Raw genomic sequence first — 19,989 nt, 5'->3', positions numbered from 1 at the left:
TGTGACAAGAGGTTCATGATAATAATTATCTTGTTATATATGTTCCTATAGTTTGTTGATGTCAATTACAGAGCGAAACTCTCGACCCGTTGCTAGCGGCGTGCGCGGAGAGTCCCGCGCGCGGCAACGGGCGCCGCCTCCCCGCCTCGCCGCTGCACCCTGATGCTTGTGCCGAGATGCGTCGCCAAATAGTCTACCTACAGGTAGTAGAATATAAAACTAATATTTTTGGATTACTACGGTTTATTTTATTATTTTCAAACTGCATATTCCCGAAGTTTTGATTACTTTGCAGCAACCGGGATCACGGGCAGACGAGATGAGAATGACGATGATCACGGTTGCTGCAAAGTAACCGAAACGTTCATTAAAATGAATACTCGCGATAGTCTTAGATCTCATTAGGTAGTAGAACAAGCAAAAACACCTCATTCTCAATTCATTCCACGAATCTAACTGTGCGAAATACAAATGAAAAAGTTTTTTAATTTGCTACCAGGCTTAATACGCTTGATATTAGACGTTACAAACGTTTAATATCATAAATATCATATACAAGTATCGTAAATAATTAAACCAGCTGGAAACCGTATCTAGGAAGGATACTAAGAAATTTATTACCAGCGGCGTGGCAGACGGTAGTTAGGTAGACAATAAAGTCATCTCGTGCCACCTATTTGATTCATCACTAGCCATTTATTTGATATCTAATCTTCAGTAACACATTTTTTCGTCAAGGTTTTTTATTTTGATTGAATAGAATTAAAAACATTAAATATTTTCGTAGTGAGTACTTATTTAAATAAAACTATTTTTGTTTGATTAATGTTGGTTTTTGATACGTATGTTCTAAAAGACGAGATGAAATTTTCCAAATTTTTTAATATAAGAAACTATTATATCGTTTGAAAGTTATAGAAAATAAGGGATAAAAATAAAATGAAAATACTATAAAAATTTAGTGTTTTCCAAAAAAAAAATTTAACCTAAATCAAATCACATTCTAATTCTATATTTTAAAGAACTGTGAAAAAATAATACAGTAATATTTTCTAGTAACAAATAAAGGCTATTGGCCGTTACTAAATTGCTTTATTCTGCCTCTAAAAGATATTTTATATGTAATTTCTGGCAAGAAAGAGTTTTGGTACAAAAATCGAATATATGCCAATGTTTATCTGTATCTTAATCTAATGAGAGCAATATTGATAAGGAATAAATGGTTTAATAACAGCCTCAATCCATCCTTATCAGTTATTGTGAAAAATATTTGTGAAATCAATTCCAAGCATTTAATGAATACTGAGAAACATGGCAAAAGGAATTTAATAAAATATACAAATAGCCCAGTAAATAAGTTTTGCTCATAGAAGTAATGACAACTACGTTATAGATAGATCTCAATTCGGTCAAAAAATGAACACTAGGAAATTCCGACTCAGTTACTCAGATCTTAATGACATAATAACTTGATTTTCTCAGGGTCAGTTGGAGGAGAGAGATCGATTGGTGCGTGTGTTGCAACAACAGATGCTGCGTATGGCTGAGAGCCATGAGCCGAGAGTTGATGACACCTGCAACGTCGCCACACAGACCGATCGAGTGAGAAATACTTTCATAGCTACATATATTACTTTCATATTTATTCAAACACTTCTATGGTGTCTATCGTCCTGCTGAAAGTCTCATTTCTTCTGAAAGCTCCTGTGACGTCATCAACATGTTCATTATAATTTCTGCCAAAGAAGATTCAAACATTTCAAGTAACTGCTGCTATAAAATAACAACTAAAAAAATAATTATAAATATTTTTCTATTTTCAGTTGCGGCCACCTATCGGCAGCTCGCTAGCGAGTTCTGAAAATTCCGGTTTAGTGAGGTAATAGATCAATTTATTGTCTTAATTTGGTAATACATCACTCATTTTGTACTTTTGCTAGACCCCACTATATAGTAATCTTCCTTAATAGCGACATTGAACTTTTTTTTCATTGTTTCTTCAAACAATACCTTTCATTATTAATAGTTTATCATTATAGCTTATATATGTATGTATTTTTATATATTGTTTTAGGTTATTCGCCGCTTCAATAAATTCAATCAAGTCCATTATTCACATGATGCAAACATCACTCACGTTTTTAAACACAAAATATATATCATATCTGAACGATAAAAATCAATATAATGCTATATGTACAAATACATTCTCAGTTAAAAATTTCACGAAATATTTAAGAAGTCTAGAATGGGCTGCTGTTTTCGGCGACTATATGAATAAAAAAGTCATTTTCTCGTCTACTTCTATGTGTACTATCACTTTAACAATATCACCTTTTTTCACGGGACTATTTATTTAATCATTCTTTCATTCAATTAGTTTATGATAAAAATATGCTTTTAATCTTATTATATATCTTTTAGTTCCATTCCTATATTTTGTTTCAATCTCCTATCAAAACTTTTGATTAATAAAAAATACCAAAAAAAGGGGATCGGTACTCGGTTCTTATTAAATACTAGCATTTCCCTCAGTATTTTTTTACACAACTTAAATTAATATGACTTTGTTTTTTGGTATATTCATTCATATTAAACTGCCCCTCCTCCAATGATAATTCCGAACAAACTTCCACCTCATGTTATTATTTCCACGCTGCGCGGACAGCTTCCACTTGGGGCGCGTTCGTCCGTCGGAGCAGGTAGCGTGGTTGGACTGCTTGCTCGGTGTCTGCCTTTTGTGCTCATTTACTTTGCTGTGTTGCTTGCATCTTTCGTATACCTAATTCCGAACGCTTACGTTTCAATTGCTTGCTTGATTACATCATTGCAATTCATGGACAATAAGAATTTATTAAAGCATGACTCATATGATCGTTTATTTCGTAAATTAAAATTACCTCACTTTGTTCCTGTTTTAGAAGTTACAAATAACATTGTGCCTTTTAACATATTAAGAAACTATATTTTATAGAGTGTTCTTTTATTATACAAGCATTTTTCTAGAGCTTTGTAAAGGTTATACTGTTATATATATTTATACATACATATATTGCAAATAAATGCACAATATAGGTTGTCTAAAATTTATTATACAAGATCCCTCGACATTTTTTATGAACAAAAAATACAGGTGATATTAGAGTGCTGTGTGTAGTTGTTATAATTTATTTTGTGAACTAACGTTTCTTAACCATGGCCTTGATTTTGAAAATTATCTCTATGTTACACGCTGCCACAACAGAACGTAAAGGTGAGCGATTTGAAAGAAGATAGGCTAAAAGGAACTCATTTTAGATTAGAATTCATATACGATTTTAAAAGATTTTTCTCCATAAATGTTCTCTGTATTTATCATCGTTATTAAAATAATTAGATAAACAATATCAACTCAAAGTTAGATCATTATTCATTACAAAATATTAATGCACTTTATTATTTTCACAGTTGGAATGAACAAGCTAGTGGAAGGAAGCTGCCGTATAGTGAAGCACAAAAGACAAAAAGGCCTGGTAGTAATGGGACCGTGAAATGTCAGTGCGGTGCGAGAAAAGTGAACGGACTATTAGACGAAAACAGACAGACGGACAATCTTAATGACAAGCGGGACTCGGTTCTGCTGAAGCCTAACAGTCGGGTTGGATCTAAATACCTTCAAGCATTAAACAACACAGACAATAGAAGATATATCAAACGAGATTCGTCTCTCAACGATAGATATGAACGACGAAGCCTGTACTCGTCACGTTCCAAATCGATAGAGAATTTTCACAACCAGCATTATCTATCCACAGAGCCTTTACTTTCTAAAACAGCAGTTATCGAGGAGACTTCCATAAAACATCACACTTCCTATGGGGATCTTTACAATGGAAGGATAAGTAGCAAAGAGAGTGTAAACGGGAACAGACACAGTCCAAGTCTCGGTCAGTCCACAGACACGGATTATAGTTCGGATGGAGGATATAAATCTTTGCCATCTTCTATTAACTACAGTACGTCACCCAAAAAAGTAAGCGGAATACCGCGGAGGTCTTACGAACAAAAGTTTAATTCACCAAAACAAATCAGGGCGAGCGCCATTTAACGCACAGCTCTATGTAGAAACTGTTGCAGGCCAATATGATAAGGTTCCTTTGTGCTGTATAAAATATTACCGGACTGACCAACAAACATTCTGACGTTTTGTTTCATTAAATATTCCCTTCGAATAATTAGCGTTTCGTGCCATGACTACGAAGAGCAAGGCTTGTTCGCATTTATATCGAAGCTTAAATTAAGATCTTGTTTTGGCCAAATTGTAATCGATGTTAAATGTATTCCAGTTAAAAAAAAATCGTTCGACTTGAAATGTATTTCGTTTCTGAATCGATTGCTTTGCGCAATTTTTTTTTTATACATAGATAAGCTTGACCCCTGTACATTACAGATGGATAAAGAAACCGGATTATACTATTATTTGTAGATTTCGATTCACATGTTTGTATACAGACGATATTTTAGATTTTCTATGATAGACAAACTAGCTGTAACGCTTACAGCGTTGTGTTATGTGATAAGAGTGGCTGTAAGGACTTCATTTCATTTTACCTTCCTACACCTTATGTACATTGTATTGTATGTTATATCAAGTTGTTTACTTGTACGCTCCTTGTATTATTTATAAACGGTACTAGTTAGGTATCAACGCGCTTGCGGCATTTCGTATCCCCGATGTCATTTTGAAAGCATTTGTCTTATTAATGTAATGTTAAATGTGTAATGATTTAGTATTTCTGTATAGAAAATTGTAATCTTCCATAAAAATTGTCTTTAGGTCGTAACGGAGGTCGTGTGGTGCCGGCTTATTTTATAATACGAAAAGAATGTAAGAATAGTTCCTCTGAATTTGAACTTGTTTTTAATATAAATTAAGCCAGTTCTGCACGAGCCGAGGTCTCGATCGCAAAAGCAAAACATCCTATTGATACCTAGTGTTATCGTATAACGTAATGCATATTGTACTTATGGCCGACGTCTGTTATAGCGTTCATTATCGCCTCTATTAGTTATATAAGTGAAAGCCCATTAGCTTTAGTAAGAAATATATTAATTTAAATCTAAAATGTTTCAATAAATCAGTTTAATTTTGTTTATGATTTTTATTTTATTTCTTATATAGTATTACGATAATTTGGTTTAGTACTTGTGTTATAATAATTTATCATTTTGTTATTTGAAAATATATAAACGGAATTAAATTATTTTAAAATTACCTCTCTTCTTTGTTCAAGAAGAACATACCAAAGTACAAGTCCGACTTCCACACCGAAGGTGATTGACAATTTGACAGAAAAACAACTTAAAATGCTACATTCAAATTATTCACGATTTAAAATGAAGAAACAACATATTTTTGTTTTTATTTTGTAAAACATAAAATCTATAATTTATGTAAGATAATGAATTTTAGACTAAAACATATAAATTCTTACCGGAGAAAACAAGGTCCCGGCATTTGCAGACATTATTTCGCCGGAGATCGATAAAATTTATAACTATTCTTCCTCCACGTCATCAATGATGCACCAAGATAAGATCTGACCTCTTAGTAAAACCCCACTAGCCACTAAAACTGTTTAATAATACTTTATTTCTGTGGTATTTTTTTTTTCAAGTTTTTTTATTTTATAATTATGACTGCGAAGAGAACTGAAACGTATGTGAAAATTATTTTAGCCGCAGTAGATATGTTTAAGAAATCTGAAATACAAAACAAATATTAAATTACCTACACAATTAAGTGACCTTAGATTACTGATTAAAAAAATATATATCACAAAAGAAAATCTCCATACAATAGATTGATACCTAATACAACATGTGTTTTATTATGACTGATAAATTATTTTTATGTCCCTCTCATAAATTTGGTAGCTATATGAAATACAGATAATGGGAATGTTTGTTTTTATTACGATACGAAAAAGAAAATGTCGCTTGTCCCATTTTAAGAACTTAAAACGATTGCTGTTCTTTTTTGAGAATAAAATTTTTTGACTAATTATTATAATGGTAAATAATTTTTGAAATAATGTTAACTAATAATAGTATCTCTACATCTAAGAGAAATTTTCGTAACAAAGATATATGATTTGATCTGGACGAGTATTTTAGCATTACGTAATCGTTTCTATTACTTGGTTATAACAAAAAATTAAAAACGTCTATTACATTTGTTACGAGTTAGATTTAATCTGTATGCTAAATCTATAGTCCCTGGACGTTCTTGCAGATGATTTGTTCTTGAACCTTGGACAAAAGATAACCGATCGTTGGGAGCACGCCACACGGTCACTCCGCTGTCGGAGCCCGTTTAACTTACACGTTGTGCAAATACATTGCTTGTTTTATAAGTGATTTACGAAATACCAACTGTGGTTTTGATTTTTACGAAGGTATGCGGTATTTTTTTTATTTTTTTATTTACGGATTGATGTTTTTTGAACGTGGTGTTATATGAGATGCCATTAAGATTACTTAGCCACATAATTTTTCATCATTCTATAGCTAGTAAGTTGATTAAGTGCTGAAAAAACTGTTCTATAACCTGAAGAAAATGTAACAAGTGAAACAAATAGTCCATAACTACACAAGTATAATTGCAACTTTTGTTTTGCAATGTGATTACTATTATGATTACCGGTTAAGTAGGAGGGTAAACTCGTTAAAATATGACTCCAAAATTTAACATATGTATGTACACATAAATGTATCATATATAATAGGAAAAAAATATGCATTTACTTTTTTTTATATCTTATAAACATTCTTCACAAAATCTGTAAACAAAATTACTGGTGTCATCAACGTGTCGGTGTCAAATAAGTAAATGTATGTACTTATAACAAATAATTTTAGGAATCAAACGACTGTCTCAAGCCAAAAAAGAAAAGAAAACATTATTTTGAATACTTGAGATTTTATTGCTTTTGTCGTACGTCTACAAGTTCTGCGTAATATAAAAAATTTGTTTATTAGAGGCTGATAAATTGTACGGTAAGGTAAATTACTATTCAAAATAACTTTCAAATACACGTGTCGAGTTATTTGTTAGAAACCTTAAAACAGTATGCGCCATTTTACCTTTTTAGATTTTATTAATTCCAGTGACACTCGATAACAAAATCATGAGAACGTTTTGGTATTTAAAATTCTAATTTATTATTTAATTCTTAAAAGTTATATATCAAAAATATCGCAACAGCATTTTTATCTTTACATCCTTTAATTATTTATTCATATTAATAATATATTAATATAACATAAAACGCATATTATCCTGTACGTTCTTTACACTGAGTATACAATAATTTCTGTCTAATTTTACATATTAAGAGCAAAATCTACACCTACATATTGTGAAGTATAACATTGTTAACCCCCATTCTTATGAAAAGTCGATGTTAAATCTATTCTGTTTCTTTAACAATCGATAACAATATATAAATTCGTGAAGCTAGCGAGTTGCTTGTCACACGTCTAAATGACTTACTGAACAATAAACATACGTCTAACGTACATTGCAGGCAAGTGTAGGACGAGATCATGTCACAGGGTTTTTATGTGAACGACAAACAGTGTTAAAGGTTATATATGTTAAGCTATTCGTATCACTACAATCACAAATAGGTATAACTATCGATTGATGTATGTTTGATTGTTTAATACCCGCTTGTAAACGTGATAGTATTATCGCTTGGGTCAGATATGTGCAGTGGTTCACTATACTGAGTAATGCTGATTGTCATTTGCCCTATTTAAAATGAATTTATTATTATAAAATTCTATTGAAAACTATTGAAAAACTTTACGGTTTTGTTATGCAAAAAAACGTATAATTTTATATAAATTGTTCAATGTAAGCTTATGAAAGCAAAAATATAACGCTTTCAATATTTTATTTAAATTAATAACGAGTCAGTTAATTGAGTAAATATTTTTAATTTATGCGTAGAAATTGAAACTTTTATAAAAAAAAAACAAGCTCACTTCTATTAATATTATAATTTATGCGAAATTATGGGGATTTAAGGTTGGACAAAAAAATTTTACTTTCACTTAAAAAACAAACCTTAGTGTTTTTCAAAACTTTACCTATCTGCATGTACCATTAATCCAAAATAAACAGTCTTATTATTAAACCATAGGAATAATGAATTATTACAATTCTTTTTTGTGGGCCTATGAGCACATTCAGAATAAAAATACCAAAATATATAAAATAATATCGCTACGATTACGTTCAGGTTAATAAACTCTCTATAAGATAATCTTATTTTCTGGCCGATAATTTAATTAATTATTCGATTGTTGCTGTGCGATTTTTTTAATATAACTTATATGTTCTGTACAAATATTGTAAATGTAGTTTTATTTAAAGGAGTGTCGAATCTCCTGCGCTGTTATATTTATAGGTATGTTATGTGTAAAACAATTCTTAACTCATAAACATATCCGACACAAGGTCTGTGAAAGTGAAAGCATCTCGTTAGGTAGGTCGGGCTCAGAATAGAAACAGTGAACGTAATTTCTCTTTGCTATTTTTTATATCTTAAATAAAAAAAGTCACAAAATTAATAACAAAAAACTATATACACTCTCGATAAGTTTATTGTATTAAAATATCTAAATATATGATTGCATACGCGATACATGTACCAATAAGAAATATGAAAAAATAATGTTATTCTCTTTGGTTCGCAGATAAATTTGAATTCAGCCATTATCACGGAATAAAATACAGGAGAAAGTCATTATGGCTGAAACACAAATTGGGCTACGTGAGCGACTGCGAAAGGAGTTTTACACTTATTGCGCATTTTGCATAGCAGTGTCTGCGCTACCAGCTTTAGCATTTTCATACGTTGGTATGTCCGATTTCTTAACCCTATTGTATCATATTCTTTTGTATTTACATAACACCAGAATATAAGAACATTTTATAGCGATTTTAACAGAAAAAATATGTTCTCACTAAAAAACTTCGTAATATTTTGTGATTTTAGAAATATTATTTTGATTTAACAATACTCTTTTATTTTATTATGTATTAGTTAAAATTTTTTCAATTTGCCTTCTGTAAGCATATAAATCCAAGTTACATATACACCTTCTCTTAGAAAGTAGCTAATGTGAATTTCCCTAAAAAGTTACATTAATTTTCATTTATCGGGAATATTAAATCATATTATCATTGTGTGTGTAATCCGTATTGTTTCTGACCATGTGTTGAATTTAATTTTTACTAATAATTTAGTTTACAGTAGTTCTTATTTTTTTTTCGGACGTCAACTGAATAATATACAATATTTTCTGCTTCATTTAGTGGTCCGTTTAAGCAAGAAATTATGGCTGAAACTTTTGTCAAGCCGATATCCCACGCTGGAGTTCATCAGAACGGATACTGTACGATCACTTCTAGACACTCACAGAAATCAGGGTATCATTAATGTGTTATTGTGTATAAAAGGTAAATAAAACTAATTGTTATTTTGTACATACATTTTTTATATCTCCTACTCCAATATAAAAATATATATGAATGTTGAAGCCGGAGTATCTCTTGATCTAGCAGAGCTGTTATAATGTTGTTGATTGATACCTCTAGCTAAATTGTCTTTTTCTGACAAGTAAGCGACACTATTACATAGTTTTATATAAATTACTTTATAAGTTTTCCGTCGGTCATACTGTGAAAAGTTATAACATATTTGAAGATTAATTTTATTTTTATAGGTACAATGAATGTGGAAGAAATTCGTGAGAGTCTTGTAAACCATGTTATCAATCGCCGTGATGATACAGAAAGTCTAATGTTTCCAAGATTACGCCATCTCCTGGTATCGTGTTGGGGAAACTACGCCTGGGATGTTAACGTACCGTTCAGGCTAGAAAATCATTTCATCGTAGCCGGCGGTATTCACCGCGGTCGGCCAGTCAATGAAAACAACATTCAAGTAAGCATATCCTCAACAGAAAGACCTTCTTCAATTATTATTAATTTTAATATTGTTTAATTTTTTTAGGGTTACGCCAGCGATATTATATCAAAGTATTTCCCGAGTGACCAACCACCTTGGCAGTTTATATTAATTCCATGCGTCTCTATTGAACCAAAGTATTATATTTTAGTTAGGGTCCATCATTTACTTCTGACGGGTAAGAAATCGCTGAATATAGGCGATTTATTGTTAGTAGAACAACTGCCAGAATCTCGTTTAGTTGAAGCAAGTAACCAAGAGCATAGTCCCTTGACAAATTTATTTCCTGCACCATCTGCAATACCAGAACTATGGGAAAAGATTAATGAAACATTGTCAAACGTTTGGAATGAATTTATATCTGAATACGATCCCACTGAGAGCACTCAATGTAGAAAAAGTTTGCCGGGAATATTTCATGTAGCGGGTATGATAGTCATTTCTGCGACAAACGCTTTCAGAGACATAACAAAAAAGAAGTCATTCAGTGAAGATCCTCATCCGGTGAGAACAGTTACGGCGTTCTTAAATGAACTTCAGAGAGAATGTTATAAGAGAAATTTAACAGTGCCAAAGGTAATATCTTAATAGAACATTCAATGGATTCATTAGACTAGAATAATAAACAAAAAAATGTGTAATCTATTTTTTGCAGATTCTTGTATCACCTGCTGTGACTTTTGATCCTAGAAAGTGGCCAGGGAAATGCCTTCAGGCATCCTACTCAGCTACGCGAATGATTTTCAAATTGCCATCTACGATATGGGGTGAACTTGTTGCATTAAATGATCTCCGAACAACTGGCCATGTGAGATATGTAAACACCTTAACATGGAAGTACGGAGATCTAGGTAAATTATGGGTGAAGGCTACGATAGAAGCTTTGAAAGGTGCCATTCAGATGTATCGAGCTCCAGCTAACTTCTGGACTAATACTATTGGAGCTGATGATGGTAAACGAAATATATTGCAGACATCATCATTATGTGGAAGAAAAGTGAGTTTATCCAACTTATTTTACGTGTACTTAATATTTTTACGAATATTTAACACTTCGAAAAATAACTACTTTCTTCTATATTTCATATTTGTTCTTTTTCTTTGAAATAGAATTCATTATATCAGCGACACTTGCTTTCAATATGCAGTATATGCTGTGATGAGTTTAATATGTATTGAGGTCATTTTAAATTAAAGGTTACTTCATGGTCTCGCCCAGTGTCTCGTGTGGGTATGGAGAGAGCTGCAAAAGCGCTGGGTGTGTCAACAACAGACATAGCTCTATTCGCTACAACGGAAGCTTTACGTGCCTTCTTTGAAAACACACAGAACGAGACTCCAGATAGCGTTTTGATAACTGCGAGAGCTGCTTGTGAGAATTTCCTTTATACCTTCGCAGAAGGCAACGGCAAGAATTTCAAAAAATCTCAAACTGGAGGTATATTGATCACTTACTATGAATTTTTCATAAATCGCTGTATTAAAATATATTATTTATAATATTTTTAGGTATGGTATGTCTTTCACTACCGATTGGAGCAAGTCCGCGGCGCATAGCTGCATCTATAGAAGATGCCTGCAAACAACAACGAGTCTTAGCAGCAGCGTGGGCTGCCCAAGCTCGATGCGGAGCCCTAACAAGATCCGTGCCCTCGCCTCTAGCGAGATTAACCTTAAACGTTTTATCTAGAAGGTATGCAGTTTCTTACGCAGAAATCAATTCCCCAATGGACAGTAGACCAAGAAACACAATGTGGGGACAAACTGTAGACAATGTCATATACTGGAGACCGCCTCAAGCAAATATCAGTAAGGATTGATATTATGAATTTAACTCTTTAATACTTTTATAATAATACCAGCGAATTTTGATTGAATCATAATACTTTTCAGGTATGTCCTTAACAATAATTCAATACGCGAACAGCGTGCAACTGGCTGTTATGGCTGATGCTCGACTAACACCTAACCACATTGTACCCGCGACCCGATGGTCTGTTGTGGTAGAGAAGCTTATACATAAAATAGACCAAGAGATTTGTAGAATAACCGGCCAATTACAACAATCTTTGGACCACGTACCAACTATTATTGTCCCAGATGATTCTCAGGAGGAATTAAGTTCTGAAGACCGAGGGGGAGAAGGTTCAGATCAAGGTCTACGACCACCAAGTCCTGTGGCTGTCAGTCCACCGCCAATTCGAAAACGTGTTATAGAAAAATGAACCTTAATCCTTAAGAATTAGTTTTAACGTATTAAATAGTGCTGATGGTCTTCTATTAACAGATAGCCACAGCTAGTCTGAACCGAAGAATGCTTTAATTTTATTGTTTGTTACAAGTTCATTCAATTCTAGGTGTTTTCTATGAGGTGTAAAAAATCTATGTGAAGCGATAAATCACAAGTCTTATACGTACTTATATTTTAAAATATAGATTTATATATGCATATTTATGTAATCGTTGTTGGTGTCCGTGATATGAGATATATTGTTAATGAAATTTTTATGAAAAAGATATAAAAATAGCTATTATTAGCATAACAAACGAAAGAATTCCTTAAGCAGAACATTCTAGAACCTATGTCCTTAGTTACCAGTTCACAAGGTTTAAAGGCCATTACTTTCAGCGTCTTTTTTTTTATTTATTTCATACAATCATATAACTGAAGATTAAATAATGAAACACCTAAAATTTTTCTTTTTAATGTTAAATTATACTCAATCATTGTTGTAAATAGCTTTAGAAATATCGACTGATCATTATTCGGTATTTCAACCATTTAAAATACAATGTTTTTTCTATACAAAATTTTTCCTCTCAGATATTTATGTAGATGAAAATTATTAATATATAACATTTTATTACTTCATGGCTTTTATTTGAACGGTAATGAGAAGAAACAACAGATGCAGTGTTAACGTTTTTTAATAATAACCATACAAAACAATTCAAGTCATTTCTTGTATTTCTTTTTCTTGTTTTTGCCGCCTTTGCTTTCCTTTCTTTTCTTTTCGTTTTCCTTTTTGTCTATTTCGACGATTTCCATTTTTTCCACTTGCTCCTGAGCAGTGTAACTTACTCCCGGTATGCTCGGCTTCACCAGTTGGAAAACTAGTTTCCTGTGTTGTAGGTTAGTGCTGTCTAACGTCAGACGGACGGTTAGTTCGTCGAACGTACGCAAGATGACGTCACCGCAGATTTGGACGTGCTCCTGGAATTTCAAAAATTTTTTAACCTCTCCATACACATTCACAAACTAATATCACATTAAGCTAAAATAAATTTTCTTGATTTTATGAATGGTTTGTATATTAATATTATATTGTATTTGATTATATTTGTTTTATGTTTTAAAAGTATTTTTGAGAAATATTTCGTTGATAAATAGTTTAGGATCGTCTGCAGAATATTAACAGAGCAATTATTGGCTGTCAAACACTTGATGTAACAAAATGTATCGCCTGAGCAATTTAATGAGTGAAGTAAATGTCAACTAACCTCTTCGTTGTATCTGAACTTATCGGACGGGAGGTATATGGGTCCTTCAAGTCCGTATTTAGGTATAAGAACTTGCAGCGCATTTCGTTTCACAGCAAGCACCACCGCCGATTCGATTTCTTCGCGATTCTTGAACAATATCTGAAAATAAAACGATCTATTAATACCTCGTCATCAAGTTAATGTCTTCATCAAACATGTCACACCATTAATATAACAATATGACATATAAATACTTAAACAAATATTATTCCAAATTTTTCGGTATCGATATTATTTGCTGTGCCTTATACAGGGTATTCGTATGAAGTTTTTCTTTATAAATTTTATTGAAGATTGGATGGAGACCTATATTTTCGTTATTATATATATATATATATATATATATATATTTAGGCATACTAAGCGTGGTACACACATGCGTGTTGAGCGCCACAGACGCGCGACCCGCGTACTGCGCCTGTCGGTGTCGGTAGTTGAGGTTGTCGCACAGTGCGTCCGCCGCCTTAGTGTCGAGTAGAGAAGCGTGACTCACGTCCGCGCCTATACTGGCCGCCAGCAGACGATGTACTATGACATCTGCATATCTGAGTACAAACAAATGTACGAATATAATTATTTCAATAGTGAAGTTAATAATAATTATAGATAAAGTAATAATATTTCTATCACACATCTTATATCTGGGGCGGAAATTAGTTTGATATAAATTTGAATACCTGCGTATTGGCGATGTGAAATGTGTGTAAATAGGACAGGCCAGTCCATAGTGGTAGAACTCTTCCTGGGTTCGAGTCCCGCTTGGGAAATACACGGCCTGCTGCATACAGCGGGTCGCCATTATACGGAGGAGAGTGTTGAAGAACGGACGGTCGGGTATCACAGCTTCGTTGAGGGACTTTGAGAACGACTTATTCGTCGATACATCCAACTCGAAGCCCTGGAAAATATTTTCAAGCGATTTCAAACATTGAGACTGTTTCATCCCTCCGTGTGTACTCTGCCTAAAGGTTTGTTGTTCCTACAAAACGCCTAAATTCCACTGAAACTCCATTGAAATTCATTAATTTGTACCGTCAATTCCAAGTTCATCAGTCATTTAATTCAAGTAAAAATAACTTCTTTGCTGGCTTTAATAGATTAATAATTTATATAAAATATAAATTGAACATATAATCTTCTAATATAAACCAACTATAAAAAGGTGAATACATTTTAGTACGAGTACTCACTGATATTGTCACATTCGAAGCATTAAATTATCGTATATATCATAAGCATTAAATTTATATAGAAAATAACCTACACTACAAAACATGTGCTATATAATAGTGTCCGTTATGTCATCTGACCTGTTGCCTGGCAGCCTTGAGGAACGTGTCAAAGCTGTGCGGCTGTGGCGACGGATGTCTCCTGAGTAGCGCACACCGCGGGTAGTCGGCCGCCACACGTTCAGCCACACTCACGTTCGCCAACAACATGAATTCCTCCACCATAGAGTTAGTGTCCATTATCTTCTTTGCCTGGACTTCTATGGGATCGTGGGTCTCGGAGTCGACCTTAAAAAAAGTTTTTGAGTGACGTCACTTCAGAAAATTCATGTCCTGCTATAAATGCAATACAAGCTGAAGTTTCAGCTCAATATGTCAATTTATATAAAATTATCATTTGATATGGACACATATACTTTATATATGAGTAAAAATAACAACCGAATAGTTCTTGGTATAGGCAACACAAACTTGCTCAAACATAAAATGGCCGTCACTAAGTGAACGTGTATAAATTATGAAAACTAGTTATGAAACGAACAATTAAATTCCTAAAAAATATAGGAGAGAAAAATTGTATCCACAGATTTGTTGGTGTAAAAGCTGATTTAAAAAAGTAACATTAGCTTTGCCCCAACTGTAACTAGTTGGAGTCCCGGTAGTATCAATTTTTATTCCATACTATAAGATTCTAATTAATAGATTATTTCACCTGGAAACGTATTTCTGGCGACGCCAGCAAGAGAGCGCCATTGTCCAGTCTCTTCTGCTTTAACTTTTTAGCCAAAGAGTTCAGTGTTCGCAGTGACGAGGCGATCTCGTCACATCTGGTTGCGTCATCGATTGCTATTTGCGCTTCCTCATACGTCATAGCCGATGAAGACTGGAATATTTATAGAATTGAAATATAGCAATATTTTTTAATAATATATAAGACAAATAAACACAAAGAAACAAGGACTTCCACAGAACACAGACAAGGACTTCCGCAGTACACAAACACTTACCTTTATAACGCTCTTATGGAACTTGGTTGACAAAACATTAGCGTTCTCATCGACAACCCACACACATGAAAAAGCCAACCTCTCTTCACCACCGCGCAGAGAACATAAGTTCGAACTCAAAAGACCTAAAAAGGAATAAGTTTAAAGATTAGGATATGGAAATTTATCACTACTACTATCTGTTACCCGCGACTGCGTTTGTGTAAAATAAAAAACAAAGGAAATCTTTTCGGCACCGCAGGCGCCCCGCCACACATTAACGCTTAATATTAGGATCGGGATACAAAGTAGCCCAAGTTACTCCTTGTAAGAACGGTTACCTGCCATTATTATGCCTGTCATGTTAAGAGATTAGCCGGAACAAACGGACAAAGACAAAATTTGTTAAAAAGGTTATTTTGGTGTATGCACCTTGTATATATGCATGTAGTAAAAAACAGTTATTTCCATATTACAAACAGACACTCCAATTTAATTTGTATCTATAGATTGTTAACTGTATGTGACAATAGAAATTGAATTTCACTCTTCTTAATGTGATAAATTATGACTGGTTTTAAACTTATTTGTGTGAGTGGTATATCTCTCTCCAAACCCACTGCTCGTCCACATTAATCAAATATGTAAACTACCACATATAATTCTCTTGTATTATATATTGAATATATGGAAAATCCTTACTAATTACCTGGGACCATGTCAATTCTCCTGTCCACTAAATAAACTGTAGTGGACCTGGCCGCTGCTTCCCTGTCGAGGGCAGTGTTAGGTCTCACGAAGTAAGTGACATCCGCGATATGAACTCCCACTTCGTAAGTGTTCAAGCCGTCCGGCGACAGACCTGGTAGCGGCCGCGCGTGCAGAGCATCATCGATATCGGTACAGCCGGGAGGATCCACTGAACATATACATATTGAACGCAAGTCAACCCGTTTCTTTATCTCCTGAAACATATTGTATAGAATTTTATTTAAAACAATTGCTATTTTGCTTATATGGTAATAGTATGGAATTCAGTCACCGAGTTATGACATATGTTTAAAAATCAGACCTCTTCCGGTATTTTGAAGTCATCTGGGGGCAGACAAGCCAGCACCGCCTCACTGAATCTTGCATGAGGTACATCATGTTCCAGTAAAATTACCTCGTTCTCAGCATCTTTGTCACCTGAATACAAATGTAGTAAGTATGTTTTAAAAATCTATACAATAAACAGCATACTTAAATATTTTTAATATAGAAATCAATTAAATTCTAAATTATGCTTACTTTCTAATTAGACATATATGTAATTTGTGTTAATGAAAAAAAAAATTGATGCAAAATAACAGTGGGTATTTTAAACAAATTTTCTTGTACATAATTAGAATCCCAATAATTAACAAACCTATAGGGCCGAGCGACCTTACGAAATGTCCTAACGGATATCTACTGTTCCTTGGCCAAGAATCCAATGCAACCAGAATCCTCTGAGAAATAAGTATATCACTCTGACGGGTTTCTATTCGAACTCTGGGAATTCTTTTTTCAGCTGGGGTGAACAGATGTCTCGTGGCTCCTGTATAAATAGATATTATATTGCCGACACCCACGTAACAAATATTAATATTGTTTAAGGTACCAAAATTCATTATGTCTAGAACATACCTGGAAATTTACTCGGCAGCAGAATACCACAATACTGTCGCCATTTTCTTCTTATAATGCCAACAACTTTTCCAGTTGGTGTTATTTCATCTTCACTGTCCACCTTAGTATTAAGAAGAGTCTCTTCTTCGAGCGTGTCACCCGGATCATCTGCCTTATCTTCCAGAACAATGTCACTTGGTTTTCTCCATTCTTCTTTGGGTAAAATTTCAATAGCAACAATATCGCCGTCTATAGCTCTGTTGATACCACTGTGACCTTGTAGAAGAATCTATTGACAACAATATATATTATATGAATAAAGGGGAATAAATAAATTATTTATTTTTATTATATGGTAATACCATTTATTGAAATAAATAAACAAACACTTACAGGCTTATCAAAAGAACTGACAACTGCTGTACCCTCTAGGAAATTATCCCTGGATGCATGAAATGTTCCTTGATATAACTTCCCGCCCCTTATACCAGAATGGATCTGACTTGGTGTTAAGTGAGCAGGATATAATGCATCCTTAGAACAGGCTTCTGGTATAACATTCTTAGATAATTTATCAACCAAACCAGGATATCCAGTGATATTTTCAACATATTCCTTGACTGTAAAGAATAATATCAAGATTTCAGCTACATACATAAAGGGCAAAAAGAAGTTATCCTACATATTTTAAAATAATCCCCTTTTTATATCGAATTTAACTTCAAACTGTGATAGATGCCTTCCTATGTGTAGGCAAATCTCATTTCTAAGTATGTAGCTCATTTCACTATAGGTCTCATTATGTAAAAAGGGGTGATTACTGTGATATTTTTTTCACCTAACCTTAACCTAAGATATGGGACTCAAGGGCCTATAAGTTACAGCCATCCTAAATGTGTTTCTAAGAAGCCAGATTTCAGTCTAGGACATTATTGAATGTAGTGTCATAGGGTATGTAGCAATTTATCCTCCAATGGCAAAACCGCTGAGCAATGTGTACAATATGTCAGCAAAGATAGAGTGTATGTTTTTAGAGGATAATTTCAATGTTCCTCTAGTTAAGAGTGGAAACCTCATAATCACTACCTTTCTTTAACTTTCCACTTCATTGAGACCATCAATATCTTATTTACACAATAAAATAAGTATTAAAAAGGTTATTTACATACTGTATACATGTATACATATAGTCAAAAGTATTTGCTATACCTGTACAACAAACAATTCCTTCTTTTTGAGCAATCTTTCTGTTATTCTCATCATCGGTGAGCAAAATAATTTTAGGTATTTTACCATCAATATCACTCTTTGATAACAACAAGTGAGATGCATACCAGGATGCTGCCCTTCTGATTGCACGATCATTACGGTCATTTTGTTTTTCATGAGGATTTCTTTCCACATAAGTGTCTCTTGAAAAGAAAAATTATGACAATTATGCACACATACATAAAATTTTACATAAAGTAATAGTTTAGAGAGTTTACTTATGATGTTCATTCACAAAGGAATAAAATTTCCTATTCTTATTTCCCACTATTTCTAACAGTCTTTGAAAAATAGCAGTATTCTGATGCTTTACTTCCTCTAGAACTGTTTGTAATATTATAACATTTTTCAAAGCATTTTCTTCTAAAACATCTATCTGATGAAGGACTACGTTGGTGTCAAGAACTAGGTAATGTTCAAAATCAAATAATTTGCAAATGGATTCTGGTTTAGTGTCTAATACAATCTCATCGTCTTTATGGGGACAAATGTGACACACAGCAGATCCACATAGCAAATCATCACGTAAATAGTGCTCCCTTACAATCTGAAAACATAACAGTATTTTAGTATGTTCAAACTTTTGATTCTGTTGAAGTCAAAATCAAAATATAACCTTACTTTCAAAACATTGCCGCGTTTTGTTTTTGTTAAAAAAGTTTTTGTAGTCCACTGCATGGCTTACTGTGTCGTTGTACAAATCAAAACTTACAATTAGCGAATTAGAGATGGTTATTTTGTAACATTGACATTAATATAATAAAAGATTTTATAGCATTTTAATAGTGATACAAGTTACTAAAATAATAGTTCCAACTTTCAATACAACTACACTTTGACAGTTTAACAAATGACATTAACACAATAATATTTAAGATTTTAGATATCGTTATTATCACCACTTTTTATTATTTTTTTACTTAAGACTTATTTAGTTATAGGTACAATCTTTTCTATTATTACTAAATATTAAAGAAAATATAAAATATTTTATATCACTTATTCATAAACAAAGTAAGTAAAATTAAAATTATTCAAAAATACCAAAACTGACACTTAAGATAATAAAATCTTGCTAAGGATTAAATTTCTAGAATATCAAAATATAGAGTGTTGATGTATTTATACAAATATGAATATCAAAACATACATCTATGCTCAATAAAATTTGATAAACTTCGGTAATGCGTAAAGTAACCATATTACAATATGTAATGTATAGATACGGATAAGACATATTTATGTACATATATATACTTTTGCTTATATATCAGTACACTACAAAATATA

The 19,989-nt window shown here is 33.0% G+C and overlaps 3 protein-coding genes across 7 annotated transcripts in view; 2 read left to right on the top strand and 1 right to left on the bottom strand.

Moving 5' to 3' along the window:
• The window catches only part of LOC116767078 (uncharacterized), a 55,223-nt gene extending 50,092 nt beyond the window's left edge, over positions 1 to 5,131 (top strand). For 4 of the 5 annotated variants that reach the window (XM_061521464.1, XM_061521465.1, XM_032657244.2 and 1 more), the window contains 4 exons: positions 72 to 203; positions 1,483 to 1,602; positions 1,824 to 1,879; positions 3,448 to 5,131. In XM_061521464.1, the coding sequence (XP_061377448.1) occupies positions 72 to 203; positions 1,483 to 1,602; positions 1,824 to 1,879; positions 3,448 to 4,087 (948 nt within the window). In that variant the 3' untranslated portion in view covers positions 4,088 to 5,131. Of the gene's footprint in view, positions 1 to 71; positions 204 to 1,482; positions 1,603 to 1,823; positions 1,880 to 2,074; positions 2,703 to 3,447 lie in introns of all 5 variants that reach the window. The other variant, XR_009752667.1, reaches the window with a different exon arrangement.
• A 1,147-nt stretch (positions 5,132 to 6,278) lies between these two features.
• Positions 6,279 to 12,890, top strand: LOC116766729 (uncharacterized). Its single transcript, XM_032656796.2, has 9 exons — positions 6,279 to 6,437; positions 8,746 to 8,909; positions 9,368 to 9,511; positions 9,778 to 9,998; positions 10,068 to 10,598; positions 10,678 to 11,019; positions 11,220 to 11,460; positions 11,532 to 11,831; positions 11,916 to 12,890. The coding sequence occupies exons 2-9, from the start codon at positions 8,798 to 8,800 to the stop codon at positions 12,245 to 12,247; spliced, it is 2,223 nt and encodes a 740-aa protein (XP_032512687.1). The 5' UTR covers positions 6,279 to 6,437; positions 8,746 to 8,797; the 3' UTR covers positions 12,248 to 12,890.
• A 42-nt stretch (positions 12,891 to 12,932) lies between these two features.
• On the bottom strand, positions 12,933 to 19,536 carry LOC116766728 (exosome complex exonuclease RRP44). The gene is made up of 15 exons (XM_032656795.2): positions 19,321 to 19,536; positions 18,918 to 19,246; positions 18,640 to 18,842; positions 17,824 to 18,050; positions 17,449 to 17,719; positions 17,189 to 17,359; positions 16,853 to 16,968; positions 16,490 to 16,745; positions 15,802 to 15,926; positions 15,507 to 15,677; positions 14,876 to 15,082; positions 14,243 to 14,463; positions 13,942 to 14,110; positions 13,524 to 13,664; positions 12,933 to 13,236 (listed from the first exon to the last, which is right to left on the bottom strand). The coding sequence occupies exons 1-15, from the start codon at positions 19,375 to 19,377 to the stop codon at positions 12,979 to 12,981; spliced, it is 2,922 nt and encodes a 973-aa protein (XP_032512686.2). The 5' UTR covers positions 19,378 to 19,536; the 3' UTR covers positions 12,933 to 12,978.
• Between the last annotated feature and the right edge of the window lie 453 nt (positions 19,537 to 19,989).

The sequence above is a fragment of the Danaus plexippus genome, chromosome 10, assembly GCF_018135715.1.
Source record: "Danaus plexippus chromosome 10, MEX_DaPlex, whole genome shotgun sequence".
In the NCBI taxonomy this organism is placed as follows: domain Eukaryota; kingdom Metazoa; phylum Arthropoda; class Insecta; order Lepidoptera; family Nymphalidae; genus Danaus; species Danaus plexippus.
The sequence above is the reverse complement of the archived record's forward strand: the minus strand, read 5'-3'. Positions and strand labels throughout refer to the sequence as shown.